Source organism: Coffea arabica, chromosome 2c (assembly GCF_036785885.1).
Source record: "Coffea arabica cultivar ET-39 chromosome 2c, Coffea Arabica ET-39 HiFi, whole genome shotgun sequence".
In the NCBI taxonomy this organism is placed as follows: domain Eukaryota; kingdom Viridiplantae; phylum Streptophyta; class Magnoliopsida; order Gentianales; family Rubiaceae; genus Coffea; species Coffea arabica.
In genome coordinates this window covers 30,710,753-30,730,972 of record NC_092312.1, presented here as the reverse complement: position 1 = coordinate 30,730,972, position 20,220 = coordinate 30,710,753, and the positions used below count along the sequence as shown (strand labels likewise).

Genomic DNA, 20,220 nt, shown 5'->3' with positions numbered 1-20,220 from the left:
ACTTCTGTCTATAGAAGATTCTATCTTATACTCACTCTCTGTTTTTCTTTTCTCAATCCTGCTCTACAAGCATATTTCCATATTTTCCTTTTCTCTTTCTCTTTTACTTCCTTCCCTCTTTGTTTTTGTTTTTTTTTTTTTCACCCGGTAAAGACAAACTGTGGTCCTATTTATGGGATCGTTCGAAGTGAGTAATGCAATGGATTGCTCTCTGTTGCTGATAATCCGACGACATCACTCTAACCCCCTGCATTAAAGGAACTCAAAAGGCCAAGATTGAAGAAAGTGCGCCAAGAATTTGGCTTTTGGACAGAGTTAAAATTCAAACTTCAAAGCAGTATTGTGTCTGTTTGTCGGTAGCTCCCACCAGGGGGAGAGAGAGCTCTCTTTAGAGAGAGAAAAAGCCTCTACTTTAGAGAGAGACACGGCTTCTTAACTTGTTCTGTCATTCAAGCAACAGCAGGAGTAATGTCGTTACTGCCTTGCATAGTGCAGTGCCAATCGATGTGTGAAGAGATTTGGAAAAGTCAAGAAAATCAAAAACTAAAAAAAGAAATAAAATAGTCAAAAAAAAAAAAAACTCAAGTTCTTAAAGTTTTTTTTTTTTTAAAGTTATAGTTTAATCCGTTTCATGTGGGATCTAACCAATTCTCCACTCAATAATTTTTTAGGTAAACTCGAATGGAACACCTATTGAATTCCTGATTAAATCAAAGGGGGTTGGGGGTATATGAATGACCCCTTGTAGCAATTAGGAATTGGATGGTCAAATAATCTCTTTGAAATGCACAATTGCAGTTGGACAAGTAGTCTTTAGTTACGAAGTCATTTCACAATAAGTAGACGGAGAAAAAGATTGCGTGGGGGCAAGCCAATCATTGATCGAACGACTTGATTGTTGAATTGGGCATATGAGACAAAGTGATAATATATGTGCTATTCGTTTAAACCTGCAAGCATCCATATCATCTTGTGAATTTTGATCATGTCAATTGTAAATGGCATGTACGGTATGTATTAGAGGATCTGTAAGAATCACTGTAAATTATAAGAATATTAATGAAAAATTAATTGTACATATCATAAACTGCACAGTCTAACTAATTGAATTGTACACATGCAATCAAATAAAGAAACTAGAGCTCTCGAAAATCCTCCTGCAAGAAAAGGTAACAAGATTCAGACGCACTTGACATTTGATTCACATCTACAAAGACTCATTCTTGCATCCCAATGAAGCAACCTATGATTGGTTGAACTCTTACTGATAAATTGAAGGCCATAATAATTAACCCCAAAGAGGGATCGTTTGTCATTGACTTATTGAAGTTTCGACATGTAACTGTATGTCACATGGCCTAAAACTTCAGGGTCTTCAGAAATAAATATAAGGGCTAACTTCAATTTCATCAAAACAACAAGAACTTTCTCATAACTGCACTTCTATCTGGATCCATGTAGGAATATTTCCAATTAATTGCACTGCCACTGCCAGATGCATTTGTAAGAGTTGATCAAAATCACTCCAAAATGTTTTGGCTGAACAAGGATGGTACCATTTAATTCATTGGCTTAAACAAGCTTGATACCTTTTTTTTTTTCTCTGCTCCTTTTGGGATGTCAATCATTGCGTTAAAGGTTAACATGTCTTAAAAGAAAGTTACAGCAAAGTATAAAATCCATAACAATCCAGGGAAAATACAAACTTCCACTACCAATTGCCTAGAGAATCAACTATCTGTGCAATCTAGTTTGTGGTTTTACCTTGAATTTGGTTGATCATTTGACAATACAACATATCCTCTTAGTTGAGCTCTACAAATTTTGCATTTTACTGTCATATTCTACTACTGCTGAATGTCTCGTCAACAAGAGTAGCTCCAAACAGATTATTTCAATTTAGCTACTATAACGATGTTTCTTTCTTTGATTCATAGAAGATTTAATGGTGTAATTGAACAGATTCGTTCACCCTAAGGTGGAATCCATTGCACCAGAAATTCTATTATACAGAATTTGAGCAGTTATAAGCACAAAAGATTTGTTTTAGTGGTCAGAGGCTTCTGACATCGAAGAAACAAAGGCTTCATTTCCATCTACTATAATCTCATCAGGCCTGATGCTTCTTCCTTTGAGGAAATTGGAGTACCAATGTGCAGAGAGCTTTGGGTATCTCTTCAACTGCTTGTCGTCCAAATCCACGTAGTACAGGCCATAACCTGTCTGGTAGCCACCAAGTAACTCCAAACCATCTAAGAAAGACCACAGGAAGTAGCCTTTTGTGTTTGATCCGTTTCTTCCGACATTGCAAGAGGAAAGACCAGAACAGGTCAGGAATGCTAACCAGTAAAATTGTAAAAAAGAGGCATTTATGCAGTAAATCGTTAAGGCATTAGACAGAACGTGCAAAAAACACTAAAAAGGTACATATCAGCACATGCTTACTTTATAGCATCGAGCAAGGCTCCGATATATGAATGCACATATTTCACCCTCGGCGTGTCAATTAGTGTTCCATTACGCTCCATTCCTTTACCTATTAAAACCAGACAATCAGTCTCCAAAAAGATTCTAAGACGTTAAACTATGGTGGTAAAAAAGAAAAGAAAGACGAGCTATATATGTTCAAACATCTTTAGATAATAATTTGATCAGGTGACAGATACAAATTAATGCACACTCCAATAGCAAGGAAAAGAAACTGCACCAGTAAAAGAGCATCCCGAGCTTCAAAGTCAAAATACCACACTTGCATTTTTGGTGGCTGAACCTTAGAGAGTTGCAACCAAGCATACACATTCCAGAATGGGGAACCATTCAAAAGGAAATGAAAGTTCTCAAGCAATATATACACAGGAGGTTTTATTAGGTCGGCAGATTTCTAGTAATTGTACATCCTTGGTGAGGTAGCAGAGGCAAATGTGTTTTTTTGTGTGTGTGCATGCACGTGCGTGAGAGAGAGAGAGAGAGAGAGAACCATTCTCTTGGATATAAATAGGTGGATTGGCATAAACTTTCTTGAGATACTCCAGAATTGCAAAAAGACTGGATGATTCAACTTCATCCTGTGCCAAATAAGATGGTTAATAACAGGGACCAAAAATGATGAACAGAAAATCATGGAATTCAATTCCTCATGCCAACCTGATCCGTTGTTGCATCTTCTGGCTCTACTAAAGAAACCAAAACATATAAAGCAATTAGTTCAATTCAACAACAATATAGAGCGATAAACGTCATCAGAGAGATAGAGACTTTGACAAAAGAGAAGCATTAAGGACAGTAAAATGAAACTAAAGCTGTGGACAAGTTCTCAAAGAACTCACAAGCAGAGGAACTAAAAAAGGCTTTTCAAAAGGGGTGCAGGTACTTGATTCACTAGGCAAAATGAAATTCAATAAGAAAAAAGTAATTCAAGCTTGCGAAATGACGATCACATACAGAAGATGCTTACTGCCATATCGGCAGTTATGTCCCTGATGTTCCTACTCAGGTTGCTGGGATTGTCCTTGACATAGAATATGAAATAATGATTCAGCCCTATAAAGTCAATGGAGCCCTTGATTAGCTTAGATTCACGCGGAGTGAGTGTTGGAATTTTCTTGCCAGCATTCTTCTTTATAATGTCAGGATAGTCTCCAAACACCAATGGATGGAGAAACCTGCAGTCGAATTGTGGATAAACCATAAAATGAGCTTATCTTTTTGCTTTAAGTAGCAAAGGAAAGAAGTTATCTTGCTACTTGCCAGGGATGACGAAATGCATGGTGAAGAAACTCACCAACCAATATAATAATCGATGGCTCTTTTTGTTGCAATTACATCTGCTACAGCTTTGCTATATGGAGAAAACCAAGGAGCATAGAGGTTTAGTCCCACAAAACCACGTTGAATGGCCTGCACACAGACATAAATTTCTGTTGTATGACTTGCTTCCCATCATGTTTTCCCAGATATGAAGATCAACAAAAGACCACCATCAGAACTTTAAAGAGATGCATCAATGTCAATCTTATAACTCCAATCCTATTTTTGGCTGATGCAAGATTGGAAATTTTTTGTCAGGCTGCATCATACCCTATATGTTAGTAGGAGTGGCAGCTAGGGGCTCACCAATAGGATTGCCTATCCATTCCCAGACCTATTAAGCTACCCTTTTTACTAATCCCTAATGGTAAACTATAGAGTATTTGATCTCTATCCAAACCTATTCTCCTTTCTTGCAGTTCCACCAAGTCCTCACGGCACTTGTGAGTTGCGACTAGCGACTAGGCATTTTTTCTACGAACTTATGGAAACAGACAAAATATTGTCATTCCAATTTCCAGCTTAAAGCAAATTGTTATTTCCAGAATTGAATCCAAAATTGGTGACAAATATGTTTAGAAACAAGCCCTTCCAACGCAACTGGCTACACAAGAGTCAGAATGTAGCACAAAAGACTCGTAATAGCCACTCTTTGGTAGGATATATGTAATGGAAGATACTTGTAATATGCTAGATGATGTAAATGTCGAACAATTAAACTACAAAAGCAAATTCCAGGTGCAAGTGCAACTCTAGATACTAGTAGTTAAAAAGCCAGTGGCTCAGAGCATCAGTACCGGGTTGGAAAGAACTAGCACGTTTCCATCCCTATCTCTATAAATGGGAAATGAATTATCATCTAACTCTGTACAATCATCTCAAGCACTTCCAGTTAGCACAACTAACTAATAGTACCATAGTAGTTCTCCTCTGTGCAGGCAGAGATGTATATGGTTGCACTTAGAATTTTTCAAGAACCAAAAGCTTACTAAGATCAATGTGACAAAAATCAAGTGCCCATCATTGAAGTAGAACTAGGTAGTAAAACACTAGATTATGTGAGAAAAATATGAAATGCTATATCATAGTACTACCTTATACTTTGCGTAGTATAGTTTCACAACAGACGAATGTGCCAGCAACATGTTGTGACCAGCAATATATGGTTCAGTTGAAGAATCACCCTCGGTACACGTCTGTCCAAATGGCGGAGAGCAACGTCCTGGGGGAGCAAGTCCATTATCATAACCACCTATGGCAAATACATTGGCCTCGTTTATAGTAGTCCAGTGCAGAACCCTGTCCCCAAACTCCTTGAAGCACAGATCCGCATAGGCAGTAAAGTCTCTCCTGAACACAAGTAATAACTGTTTAGATTTAATCACATAATATGCGCATATAGTTCACCATGCAAACCATATACGAAACAAAGCTCGATCAAAATGACAAAAATCAAATGCTTACACCATTTTCCGACTAAGCCACCCCCCATATTCATCTTCAAGAACTTGAGGATTATCAAGGTGAACCAGCGTGACATGTGGTTGAATTCCTGTGTGTCATCCGACAGTAATGATGTCAAAACATAAAAAACGTTAAAACGAAAATAAACTCAGATAGAATGTCAACAGCATAGGGGAAGTTTATACCCGTGCTCTTGTAAGACAAAGATTTGTCAATATCATCTCATTTATGGAACAGTTCACACAAACAGATTGTTCATTAAGTGCTTACTTATCAGACAGAATAAACCTACCATGCATGAGGAGTTCATTAATGAGATTGTTGTAATATTCTAATCCCTTGGGGTTGACATGGCCTCTTCCATCTGAAAAGAGAAAAGACAAAACAGAGTATGAGAAGAAAAAAACAAAATATGCAGTAGTATTGCAAAGGTAGTACAGTAGAATTAAACATACTAGGGATAAGTCTTGACCAGGAAATAGAGAATCTGTAAGCCTCCAAACCTGTTTCAACCATGTGCTGGACATCTTCCTGAAACAGATAAATTTCCTAGAGTGAACTGCATTAAGATGTCACCGTGGCAAAATCATGTATCTTCACACAAACTCGGCCGAGTCATAACCGGAACAGAGGGACCGGTACAATACCGATCATCGAATTGTGGATAATTTAATATCTGCAACGATCTGCTTTGACTTGACCGATATTAGCTGATTTGAATCTGCGATACATAGAATTGGCCAAAATATCGGAGTCGACTCGGATATTTTTTTTAGATTCTGCCTTTTATGGTATTTTTTATTTTTAGTAATTTTTTCAAATTTTTTGAAAATTTTTGTATGCTATAACGTGCGTGTCACCCTATATCCAACCGATTTTCCGTGACACAATTGTGACCCACAACAACGAACTATGATCTTAATATTAAACAAAATACATGATTTCGCCACTTGCTATCCACAATCTTTGTGCTAATTGTAAGAAGATTCGAGTAGCAGGCTACTGAGATCCAGGTATCTCATAATGTACTATCTCTCAGCCAACAAATGCTGTTGAGATATGCCAACTTTTTCTACAAATTTTATCAGATTGGGTTTGATATCAAAATAATTTAGTTATTAGAAAATAAGGATATTTGTTAACCAAAGATCATGTTGGTTTGTTAACAAATATATTAGCTAAGATTTGCTAGTAGTAGAAGATTATATTTTGTTGAGATTTTTAGGATAATTGTTAGTTGGATATTTTGCTAGTTTGTTTCATATAATCACTATAAATAGTGAGTTGATGAATATAGAACATAAGCTCATTTTCATCTTCAATACAAGTCTCTTATAAGTTTTTTTTACAACACTAAAGTGTTGTTTCTTAGTTTATGATCCAAAAAGCCATCAAAGTGGTATTAAGAGCCTAAATCTTAAGGGGTTGTTTTCTTTGAGAGTGAGTGAATCTGGTGAGAATTCCTTTTTCACACTTAAGCCCTCAACATCAAAATGCCAGGAAACAACTTCTTGTCCAATCCTCCAAGTTTTACCGGTGAAAATTACCAAATCCGGGCTGTCAAAATGAAATCCTATTTGGATGCTAATGATCTTTGGGATGTGGTAGAGATAGATCATGTTCCTGAATTGTCAGAAGATCCAACTATTGCAGAGATGAGAGCTCATAGAGATGCAGTCAAAAGGAGATCAAAAGCCATGACTTGCATTCATTCAGCAATTTCCGATGCAGCATTCACAAAAATTATGACTTGTGAAACTGCAAAAGAAACTTGGAATGCTCTCAAAGTGGCTTTTCAAGGCAATGACAGAAAAAGACAGATGCAAGTTTTGAACCTTATGAGAGAATTTGAACTCCTTAGGATGAAAGACAAAGAAAACATTAAAGAGTATTTTGACAGACTCTTAAATGTTGTGAACAAAATCAGATTGATTGGAGAACAACTTCCAAATAGCAGAGTTGTGGAGAAAGTCTTGGTGAGTTTACCAGAAAGGTTTGAAGCCAAGATTCCTCTCTTGAAGATTCAAGAGATCTCTCTCGGATGACCTTGCCAGAATTGATCAATGCTCTAGAGGCACAAGAACAAAGACGAGCCATAAGAACTGAAGAAGTCATTGAAGGTGCTTTTCAAGCAATAAACAAGGATCAAATTCGACAAGGTGAAAGAAATGATCAAGAAAAAAATAGCAAAGATGAGAAGAAAAATGGCAGAAATCCTCCGTATCCACACTGTAAGAAACCTCACATCTTTCAATATATTGTTGGTTTAGACCTGACATTCAATGTAGGTTTTGTAAGCAAATGGGACATATGGAGAGAGTTTGCAAAAATAAAGGAAAAAGAGAACATCACGTTCAGATGGTTGATGAACAAGATGAGGAGCAACTTTTCATGGCCACATATTTTGCAAGCAATAATTCCAATACTGAAACTTGGCTAATAGACAGTGGTTGCACTCATCACATGGCATATGATGAATCTATATTTAGGAAACTTGATAAATCACAAATCTCCAAAGTCAGAATTGGAAATGGAGATTATATTGAGGTGAAAGGCAAAGGTAGTGTTGCTATTGATTATGGTTCAGGTACCAAAATTATTTCTAATATTTTGTATGTACCTGAAATTAATCAAAATCTATTAAGTGTTGGACAGTTATTAGAGAAGAATTATTCTGTCATCTTCAAAAATAGGACTTGTGTTATACATGATCCAGTTGGGAATGAACTTTTCTCAGTGAAAATGAGAGGCAAAAATTTTGCTTTGAATTTGTCAAAAATTGACAATTCTAAGGTGCAATAAGGTGAACCAAAAAATTCAGATGTTGCTAAAATTCAGGAGGAGATCACTGATGAGGCAATTGAAGGAAGTTATATTGTGAAAATTCATGAAATGCTACCCAAGGATGATGGTGGTAACATAGCTGATAAAAAGCCATACAAAAATTTGAAGGATTGTTTTATATCTCTCATAGCAATCATTTTTTGTATTGTGAATTTCTTCTTTAGGTTCATCTATTACATATGGGAGTTCCACTTTCAAATTGCAAAGAAGTTATATGAATACATCGGAAAATTTGGTATTGATTTTGAAGTTTGGCTCAAGAAACATTGCAAGATTGATGGCCAGATTGCAGACATTTTTATGAAAGCCTTGTCCAAAATAAGGTTCAAAGATTTGAGAAGACAATTGAAAATCTGCAGCAAAAGTGGCAAGGAGGAATGTTGAGATATGCCAATTTTTTCTACAGATTTTATCAGATTGAGTTTGATATCAAAATAATTTAGTTATTAGAAAATAAGGATATTTGTTAACCAAAGATCATGTTGGTTTGTTAACAAATATATTAGCTAAGATTTGCTAGTAGTAGAAGATTATATTTTGTTGAGATTTTTAGGATAATTGTTAGTTGTATATTTTGCTAGTTTGTTTCGTGTAATCACTATAAATAGTGAGTTGATGAATGTAGAGCATAAACTCATTTTTACCTTCAATACAAGTCTCTTATAAGTTTTTTTTTGCAACACTAAAGTGTTGTTTCTTAGTTTATGATCCAAAAAGCCAACAAATGCATTCAAGCAGCAGGACACTGGAGCAGAATTCAGTACTAGAGCAGAATGTTTACGGATACCTCCGGATGGAATCTGGAATGGCCTGCATCTTTGAACAATCAGTCTGATAAGTAATGATGATAGTAGCCGCAGGTTGTTTTGGTTTTCTTAATAAGTTTTTTGTTTGGGTGCATGTTCTTCTGATGCAATGACCAGCTATGCTGCCGGTAACTTTCGGGTCGCTTATCAATAAAGGAACTATTAGAATTGCCTAAAGATTATAGTTATTGGTTTTCAATTGTAACCGTATACAAAGTTGAGATTCAGATGCTGCATCTGCTTGAAATAGAAGGTAGATGACCAGCTCACCGACCAGGTCATAAAGGCGAGAACTACTTTAGATTCCTTATTCAGTTTTGTAGGGAGAGGGGACATTGAGAGATAAAAACTTGATCCATTTTCTTGTACTAGTTGCATTTACTTTTGGCATATATCTAGTAGCCAATTCTATCCCATTGCCTCTGCTTAAGTGCTACTTCTGCTGGAAGTTGGAAAATTTGAATCTTTTAAAGCTTCTACCCTTACAATCTACTGCTAAAATCACTTTCATAGGTGACCAATAATACCTAGTACTATACAGAAATCAGTTTAATATTGATTAAACTTTTTGCAGGCTAACAAGTATCTGCTCCTCTCTCAGTAAGTCTCACAATTTGGGGGATCAGATACCTTAGCAATTGGCAATTCCAATTGCTCGAGAGATATGTAGAAACTAACACGAATATTAACACAACAAGTGTAAATACTAATACAACTGTCATATAGGAATAATACAAATCATTCAGAGTTTCTAAACCTTTTGATCTTTTAATCTCCCTCACACAAAATTCATTCTGGGATGTGATAACCATTTACTGTCTCTAGTGAAGACCCAAATTTGGCACGTTAGTTAAAACAAGTTTGGCTACTGAAGTTGCAATTTCATCAGTATGCCAGAAACCTAAAAGGCAGGAAAGATATATCTACCTTGTATTTGTGATAGTGATCACATGCTATGTCTCCTGTGGCTCCATTAGATAGACCTGATCATTTTATTCATCAGTAAAAGTTTTACATACATAGATGATAAAAATTAGAGCACAACAAATAAAATTTTCTCAAAACAAACATACCTTTATTGGCATGGGTATAGGTATCCCAAATGCTAGGAGTCCTTCCTTCATCAAGAGCTGCTCCCTCTACCTATATATACGTATTATATGATCATAAATTTACTGAGTTCATGTTACTATATTTAATCATGTACAAGAAAATGAAACACAGAGAGTAATCAGAGTATTGACTTGATATGAGGCAGTGCCAGAGCCAAAAACAAAGTCAACTGGGAAGTCTGATCTTGTATAATTCTCCACTCTGGCTACTACCATTACAGCCAGAGACTGCAACAACATTAGCACCATTAGTACTAGAATCAATGGAGCAGAAGTAAAATACATTAGACTCCTCTGTTTCTGTTTCAACATGGTGACTAAATTCCAGAGATTGTTAGTCTGCTGTTTCATATTTCCATTTGTGGACTTGATTTATTTTCTTTGTTGACTTAAATACACATTCAATCGTTCTCAGAAGTACCAGAAATCTCATTTGGCCGTTTATAAGACAGAAAAGTGGACACTGGCAACAACGTCATTGCTTTGATCATTCAGCCGCCCGTCCACCAAGTGTAATTTTACCACAATAATCAAACGAAATCTGCAGTACACAAATGAAATATGTGGTATTTTTGGGAAAATTTGGAAGAAGGGAATAAGGAAAAGTGGATTTATAAATATGCTGTAAGTTATGTATTAATAGTCATATTTCGTAAACTGTAAAAATATTTTTGCTGCATGCAAAATTACAAATTTAGTCTCACGTGCATATACATACATTCATACATTTTTATTCATTAAGGCACACATTTCTATTCAATCGAGTGCACTGTTACAAGAGTAATTTAGTTATTTAGCAATACATTTATTAATTATTTAATTAGTAAATAGTAACCCATACTCCATTCACAAATTTCTTAATACTTACACTGTACTTGTAAATTTTCAATCTTCATATTACATTTTTCCAAGTTTTACCTAGCATTTTTGCAAACTAAACTCCATAAAAATGAGTTTAATCTTGTGTGTGTTAGTGCTTATCTCACTATTTTTGAGTTAGTTATAATGTTAATGTAGTGTGAATTGATAATAATGTTGAATTGTAATGTGTTTGTATTGATGTTACAATGGTGGGTTAGTTTATAAGGAAGAATAGATTACAATCTATTACCAAATGCCCTGCAAGTATAGTATAATTATAGGATTAAAAACAAAAAAGCCCCATGTGCTATATCTAATACACAAAAATGCCTCTGTGGTTTCAATACATAAAAAAAGACACCTCATATTTTGAACTAAATTGTAAACTAACAGAATTCGCTAAATTTAATGGAATCTGGTAAGTTTAACAGCCGAGACCGTCATTGTCATTAATTTTAATGAATTCTATTAGTTTACAATTTAGTTCAAAACATGATGTGTTATTTTATATGTTTTGAAATTATGGGGAGTTTTTTTGTACATTAAGTGTACCACTGGGAGCTTTTTTATTTTTAACCCATAATTATATGATACAACGTTTGAATTAATACAATAGATATTGATGCTAAGCTATGAAGGTAAACATTAGAACGTGAGCATATGCGGCACCGTATACAAATTGTTCTTTTGCAATTTGATCATATTGTCTATATTACTCTCGTGCCCATATTCATATTAGTTTATGCTAATAACAAAGCATGATCTAATCAGCAAGATGCTTCACTTGTAATCGAAAGGTCACGAGTTCACAGAAGTAAATAGGGAATCATTGTTAATCTTCTTTAAAAAAAAAAAAAAAAACTAGTGTGTGCTTTGTATGCTGCAATTACCACTAATAATTACAAGGACCCTGAATCCACATGCACGGGCAAACCAAAAAACAAAAGAAAAGAAAAAAATCTATGTTCACCCAACTTAATTAGAAAAAAAAATCTGAAACTTAATTAAGCAAGTCCGATGCCCACTCTACATAACTAAAAATTGATTAAAAGCATAATTTTACTTAATTAGGTTTTTAAATGAAAAACTTAATTAAAAAAAAAGTCTTAAACGGAAAACATACCCTATGCCCACTAAAGTTATGAAATCTCAAATTTCTATATAATGTAAAATTAGATAGGTGTCAACTTTTGATGTGATGATGGATGGCACAACCTACTTGAACAAATTGAAACTGGCTTTGAAGATTACTTCCTAAGCTCATCCTGAACCTTCCAGTCGTTGTTATGCTTCACATCACAGAGACATTGATTAGTAGGAAAACTAAGAATGCAAAGGCAAATTTACTATCGTTACGAAAAGGACAATGCTTAACAAAACAACGCATTGAAAAAAGAAACCAATCAGGAGGTTCCTGTCATGTTTCTTTTCTTCTATATTTCTACCTTTTCTTTTTTCCATGTTATTATCACTTTGTTTCTGGCATTCAGTAGCATTCACTGGTGCCTCGTCTTTTATTATCTTTTGTCAACAACTTAGAGAATTTTAGTACTCAAATAGCAATAAATCGGTTGAGTAGGAGTATGAATTCTAGTAGTAGTTTCCTCACTATGAAATTTGACCCAAAAAAAATGTCCGGTAACACAATCGTGGCCTATTGGTATTAGCTCATATTTCTCTAGAATCATGGCCACAACTTTTATATTATATAATGCGCACAATCACATGACTTCTATATTTTTTGGCGAGTTTTTTAATGTGCTTTTCGAATTTTACTGTGGATATTGTGCATTTAAAATGTGTTCTAAAATAGAAAAATATTACTTTATACAACACACAACTGTACCAAAAAAAAAACATAAATGAAGATGACCCATCTCTTTAATTTTAGAAATTTTTGCATTATATCTATCACTTAAAATGTCATATTTTTCAATCGCTTTTTGTAAAAAAATTCTTTGGAATAAATAATAAAGGGAGGGAGGGAGATGTCCCAGCATTGTATCTATTGTTTATCATGTTTTTGAATCGCTTTTTATAGAAAAACTCTTTGGAATAATTAAGAAGGGGCCCATCCGGAGGGGGGGGGGGGAGAGGGCCGGAGCCATCCCTGTAGACCCATAGTTAACTGTATATTTTTTTCTACATTTTTTTTTGGTAGTTGAAAACACTACATTTTTGTCTACATCATGTATACAAATTTTTTATGGCTTCGGTCAATATTTCGTGTCGTATACAAATTGAACTGAGCCTGCAAAATTCAAGTTTCCTAATCTAAATGCTTGACAAAGTTTCCTCATGATATTGTATACTTTGGCATAAGTTAGACCTTGTTTAAAAAGCTATTTTCCTTCCAAAAAAACTTTTTAATATTTCATAAACACATTTTTCAACCATCTTTTTATCTCATATAAATTAAATAGTTACAATATATTTTTCTAAAAAAAAAAACTTCAGATATGACCTGCATAATTTTTCTCTTCGAATGTCGTACCAATATACCTTTCATAATATGGTCGTTCGTAGTTATGGATTCAAAGTTGTCGCTCTGTGTAGTTGGATAATATCACCACAAATGCTCGTGCTCGTGCTCCTCTCCCATTGTCTATTCACGAATTCTGAAGTCTTTTCCATCAGTGCCTGGTTCTCATCATATCAGACTTTTTGTTGGTCGTCATTTTCACGGAAAAGACAGTGATAATTATTTTTGTCAAGAATATGCGATTTGTATCCTCCATTTGCCGGCTCCATTTATCCCACTAAAATAGTAGTAATAAATTAGCCTTACATGAAATGAAGCGTGAGACACTTGCCTAGTCCTTCTGACCATACGAATGTGACATGTGGGTCATTTATCTAATTTGTGCCTAACTATTTCAAGAAATACATTTTTCGTCCCCCAACATTTAAAGCAATAAAAATCATCCCTTACATTTTGAAAACATACCAATTTCATCCCAGAATCCAATTCTAATTGACCTTAAGGTGCAGTATAGGAAGATAAAATTCCTCCCTTCTGTAAGTAGAAGAGAAATTGACTTACTTTGTCTCTAAAATTTTCACAAAAAAAAAAAAACGCATATTTTTCTTGTCCCCTACATTTAAAATGATGCAAAACTATGGCATCTTGAGAACACACCAACTTTCTCACAAATCAAAGTTTCATCAACTTTTACGGTAAGGGTCGCACTTTTCGTATGTCTATATTATTTTAGGGTTTCTCTCAAATGTACTATAAATAAAATATTTATGTTAATTTATAAGAAAAAAAAGGGTTTCAGCCTGTTTTAGCTTAAACAAACGGATGATATCTCAAACATGAGGGGAGATACAACAAGCCACATTGGAGATGAATTTAATTCTACTAGAAATGTTCAAGTTAACTATTGTCGCCTTACGCATAAGATACTAGCTTTGCCATAATATACATCCATGTAGTTATACGTATATATATATATATATATATATATATATTGCACAATAAGCTTGCATTAAACTTTTCAAATCTAGAAAAAAAAAAAACTGCAAAACAGAAAGTAAGGTTTCTTGAGTACGAAGCAGCATAGAAGAAAGTAAAAAATAAAAGGGGATAATCTGATGATCATGTCGATCATGTATCATCTTCCACATTTACTTAAGAAGGAAGAATCAACCTTGCACAATACATGAATGAAATAAAAGATTCTTTCAAAAGAAAAGAAGTGTTGAAAACTTGACAAGCATAAAGTTTGAAATGTCTTCTTGCTAAATTTGATTACCCGTTAGTAAACTTCCATTTTCCAATGTTCACCTAACACATTTAGACTCTTAATTTGTCAACATTCTATCGTTGTAAACACCAATAGCATTAACTTAGCTAATTTCCCCACCCCCCACCCCCCAACACTTCCACCCCTTTAAACAAAATAAAAAATAATAGTAGAAAAAGCTACAAATGACTGTGATCTACATCTTTAAAAAAATATTAATTCTTCGACCCTTAATATAATTATAAAAAATGAATAATCTTTTAATCGAATCTTAGGACAAGTATCATTTCAGAGAAAGTGCTACCATCAATCAACATCTCGTAGCAAAGAAAAAAGAAATGTCATAGTAAAATGTTGATTCTCATTTCAAAAGGTCTAAACTGTATTGCACTGAGGGAATTGACCATTTGAAATCATTCTTTAGAACAAAATAAGTACTCTTAAGCCTTTTTCTGAAATAGTTGCCATGGAAAAACGTCTTGCAAAATCGACGGGGTCGGCCAGTTTGACCGGTTGAACCACAAACCGGCCATGGCACGGTCCGATTCTATGTTAGAGTTGACTTTGTCAGAAAATCGGTCAACTCGTGAAAAATCGCTGAACCAGATTGAACAGGTGATTTTCAGTTTTCAAGTTTCCTTTTTTTTTTTTTTTTTTTGCAAAATGCAGCTATCAAAATTCGAACACCGTTGTAATAGAAAATCAATGTAGTAATCATTGCATCATCACATCTTATTACCTTTTTTTGATAACTTATTTATATAAAACAAATATTTATATTTCTTTTTTCATTTTTCTTTTTTTTTTTACAAAATTTCATTCTCTCATGATTCTTTCTTTTTAATTTTCAACTCTTTCTCTCTCTCTCTCTCTCTCTCTCTCTCTCTCTCTCTCTCTCTCTCTCCTCTTTTCTTTTGTTACTCCCTTTTTAATCAAACCTCTTTAGTTTTAATTTATTGATGTTTTCTTCCATCTTTTAATTTTGTTTTTGTCCATTAAATTGAAAAAAGTTAAAAAATAATTATTTTTCTTTAACCCAAATTATTTAATGCCACAACCACTCACTTTTATCTCATTTTTTTTATTTCTTATCAAGTTTGCATTTCTATTTTTGATTCTCTTGACTTCCTTTAAATTCCAAACTTCCTTTTTTAAATTGCAATCTCTAAATCTCAAAAACATAAATTAAAATTTAAGTTCACAATGTCTAAATTCTCATAGATGTGAATTTTGTATAATTTCAAAATATTGTGATATTTTTGGGTTGGATTTAAGATTTTTTTGGTAGATATAATTGAAATTGAGATGAAATTTATTTGTTTCAACTTATAATTTAAAAATTTTATTTTTTAAAATCCAAGTTATTCAAAATTAGTAAACTTTTCATCATATAAAGTTTTAAATTAGTCCGTTGCATGTCTTATTTTGTGCATATATATATTTATATAAATTATTTTTTAAAAAATTCATTGAATCGGAGTCGAACCGATCCGACATGTTAAACCTCGACTCTTTCATTTCACCGGTTCAATTGACGGTCCGGGTTTTAAAACATTGCTTGCACCACAGGGGTCTGTTTGATTGGGTGTAATATTTTCCAAAGAAATTTTTTTTCAGAGAAAATAAATGCTTTCCTATTCATTTTCTGGTGTTTGGTTGACTAATTTGGTCTCCTAGAATTTTAAATCTGTTAGATCCCGAATATCCAACCCACAGCAACACCTTGCGTCCCGGTATACGTTTTGCTCCGTCATGCCAGCCAAGCTGCCTACCATCCGTATTCTTTTTTCCCCTTGTTACCACAGTTGCAAAAACCTCCTCCTAGTACCACTATCACCACCATTGCCACCACTTCCTCTTTGCCAGCCCCAGCACCATCCCTGCCGCATCCTCACGGCAAAAGAAATTTATCATCAATGGGGAAGTCTTATGAAACAACAAGAAGTTTTTCAAAAGGAGCAACGGATTAGTTCGTCAAGAAATTAGTATCGGATTAGTTTTTCAAAAGGATTATCGGATATTGCAGAAATTAAGATTCATCGAATTAGTTCGTCAATAAAGGAGCATCTTTTCTCAAAGATCCATACTCCAATATCAAATCATGATCAGATAGGTAATCAAATCCAGAATCTGCTTGTGAGATGTAAAAGTTGCCTTTGATTGACAAAGCAAGAATTTGGGTGTTTAGAGAGAGATTGCTATGGAAAAGTGCCGATGAGATCACCAACGAATCATATAGGTAAAGATTGTGTGACAGATTGAGTTCTTAACGATGGCCTTTGAAGGGTAGTGGACGCATCATTGTCCGTTCTTTAAATGAAGTCACGGAACGCGAGAAAAATGACTTCAGTATGGCGAGAAAGGAAGTTGTTTTACAGCCGCGGGTGTAAAATGTTTTCCGGCAGAGAAGATTTTCCCACACACTTATGCAACCAAACATTGGAAATTCTAGAAAATATCTTCGGGAAAATATTTTTCAGTCCAATCAAACAGACCCCAAATTAAAATTATTTTCCTATGAACTTTTTCAATTATCTTTGCGTAGGTAAATTAATTGGTAAAGTATAAGAAAAGGACTAAATTATTAGAACAAGCCATAATACAGAAGCGGTGCAATCTTTAAGCTGATTTTCAAATGAAGAACCATACTTTGACAAGACAGTCTTAAGTTGCATTGTTATTATGTATGTCATTAACAGTCAAGCTAATAATTTGAAAGACAATACAATTAAGAAAAGTAGAGATTCAAAAAAAAATCTTTAATATGCAGAAAGTGCAGAGAGAGTTTATTGAGTTAGTTTAGCAACTCATTCTATAATAATTGGCAAAAACTTGAATAGATCTGGTCTTGTAGATCATGTGATCCAAATTTTGTTACATCTTCAATTCTTAGGGTAGTGAGACGGTGTGCACAATTTGAACCTCCGACCAAACCTGGCCAAGTATTTGCCTTTGAAGAATACCTTGTTTCCTTGATATTGGTCCACTATATTTTGAAGGATACTCCACTTACCTTGCTTTACCACCCCAAACAACCAATTTCTTTTAGGCATCTCTCTTATGGTACAATAGTTTCAAAACTATTAAATACAAAATTGATTACTATTAGAATATAAGAATCACTTCAAAAAGCTAAAAAAAAATCCCAAATGGAATTTTTCTTTACATAAAAAATACATTATTTTAGGTATACAATCCTGCCCCTACTGATCATAAGCTTGACTGAGATCTAGTTCAACTACTAGGGAAGTCTGAAATTCTTAACTCGACTCTCAAAATTTCTACCTCTCCTTCCTCTTTGTAAAGTTTGAAATCTTCTTTAAACCAGCAAAAGATCTTCATCTTCATCTCCACAAGAAGTTGACAGACAAACACATTTGCATGCATGCAACAAACACATTTGACTCTGAAGCTATTTGAAGATGGTTATTGCTCTGTCATATAGACCATTAAACTTATGTTTGTTCCAATTAACCCATTCAACTCTCACAAGTGCTCATATAGCCCATTCTATCAATTTTTAGCAAGAAGATATGGAAAATGTTCCACCATGCTCCATGCACCAACTTACTAGGGAAAATTTGGACATATCTCTTCAACCACCTCCTTCCCCAAGCTGCGAAGCAGCAGTCGAGAAAAGGATTGGAAACTGAAGCTAATTACAGACCAATTTTCCACTCTTCTGCGGCAACCTATACAACTCAAGCGCATGGCTTGACAGGTTATGTTAACGTAGCTGGAAACCATCATAGTCCAGGAAAATTTATCTCTTGTGGACATTTCATCGAGCAATTTCCTCGCTTGATCACTTCCACCATTTATCAGACACGTAAAAATCGATATATTTTCGGAACACAAGTCCCTCTCACCCATGTAGTCAAAAAAGTTTACATGCATGTTCAAGACTTCCACACTAGCCAAAAAAATCAAGAATCCTGTTCAAAGTAAAAATCCAAGGCACAAAATTAGATAGCTTGATCAGATGATAAACTCTTTTGCCTACACACATCTCATTAGATTTACACCCTAAATGCAAGTGAGAGACCCCAAAAAAAACCCTCATTGAATTCGGGCCATCTAAGTTGGGGACGTTCATTGAGGCATGTAGCAAAAGGGCTCTGCTTTGCGAAGCCTAAGCTAGTTACATTCAGGTCAGCCAAGAACAGGTTGTGAAAGTCGAAGGATTCAGTGACTATAGCCAGAGGCCTTTGGCGCGTATGTGGGAGCGGGAAAGATGAAGATGACGCTCGCAGAGTTCTTATGCCCGTAATTTTTTTTAACCACCATTGTTTGTGGACTTGTTAATCGAGGCTAATGGGTAAAATGATCTTGTTGCAAGACAAATTCCTTCTCCGAAATTCGAACTGGAAGTGTTAAAATGAAATTGTAGTCGCTGCAATTGGTGGTGGAAATAGCCATGGAAGGTGGAGCTGGAGATTACTAGGCCATGAAAGATTGGAGTTTATTTAGTTACACAGAGACTTCCAAAATGTCCCTCGTAAGGTATATTGCCGAGCACATGTAATGTTTTCCGTTTGTTTTTGCTGAGAAAATCGACGGAATGAGTTAAATGAACATTTGCTGGAAGTTAAGTTGGGTTGACCGGTGTAAAATTAGTTCAATGGTTTAAATGAGATTTTCAAATAGTTAAAGTGGTGTACCATATCCAAATACAGTAAAAACTCCATAAATTAATACCCGACTCCATTAAGTAGTTTTTCATGATCCCAATTTGGGGTAATGAGTTGAGTTAACAATTTAGACAAAATAATAAGATAATTATTATTTTTTTAAAAAAAAATCCTTCATAATCCTTTGGTTCCATTCATATCATAAATTAATAATTCACTAAACTAATATATCATAAAATATGAGTCTATTGTTGATTTATGAACACTTTTTAAATGAAAATCATAGTTCAACAATGAGATATGTAATAAGATTTTGTATGTGTTTATCATAAGAAGAATTCCTTTTCATTTATATACATAATGTTGTTAATCTGATTTATTGTATGGATTTAATAAAATGGAAGTCTTTTTGAGCTCTTAGTAATAGAAAAAAGATATCAGTTGCATACATACATAGAATTACATTTTATTTGCAAATAAAGTCGATGTGGATCAGTTTATATTCCTTAGACTTTTAGTTTTCTTTTATTAATATAATAATTCATATTTTTATAAGATAAAATAAAACTTTAATTGATTAAATGAGTGTTTCTTTAAATTATAAGCGCACTCCATAAATTAGTATATTATTAATTTATCAATTAATTAATAGAATTTGCATGGCCCGCACTTATTAATTTATAAAGGTTTTACTATAGAATACATTATCAGACCCAAAAAAAAGTAATTGTGAGGGAGAGATAAGTGGGACAGAGCATTAAATGTTGTTGCCTAAGTAGTAGAGAAAATCATGCATTCTAATTGGCTATTATTAAATGGGGCATGTAATTTAATAAGGTTAATTGACCAACTTTGAAAATATTTTGGGTTCAACTAGAGTTGGGAATGATCCAACCAATTCATTAAAAATTGATGTTTTTTGTAAGGATGCCAATTGGACTTTCTA

General features: G+C 34.3%; 1 protein-coding gene across 1 annotated transcript; it reads right to left on the bottom strand.

Annotated features, from left to right (window-relative positions):
* Positions 1–1,875: 1,875 nt before the first annotated feature.
* On the bottom strand, positions 1,876–10,440 carry LOC113727174 (cyanidin 3-O-glucoside 7-O-glucosyltransferase (acyl-glucose)-like). Its single transcript, XM_027251186.2, has 13 exons — positions 10,166–10,440; positions 9,995–10,064; positions 9,849–9,904; positions 5,727–5,802; positions 5,564–5,635; positions 5,272–5,359; positions 4,902–5,157; positions 3,782–3,897; positions 3,442–3,662; positions 3,145–3,173; positions 2,978–3,065; positions 2,446–2,536; positions 1,876–2,296 (listed from the first exon to the last, which is right to left on the bottom strand). Exons 1-13 carry the CDS (start codon positions 10,382–10,384, stop codon positions 2,047–2,049), a joined length of 1,632 nt encoding a protein of 543 aa, XP_027106987.1. The 5' UTR covers positions 10,385–10,440; the 3' UTR covers positions 1,876–2,046.
* Positions 10,441–20,220: the final 9,780 nt, after the last annotated feature.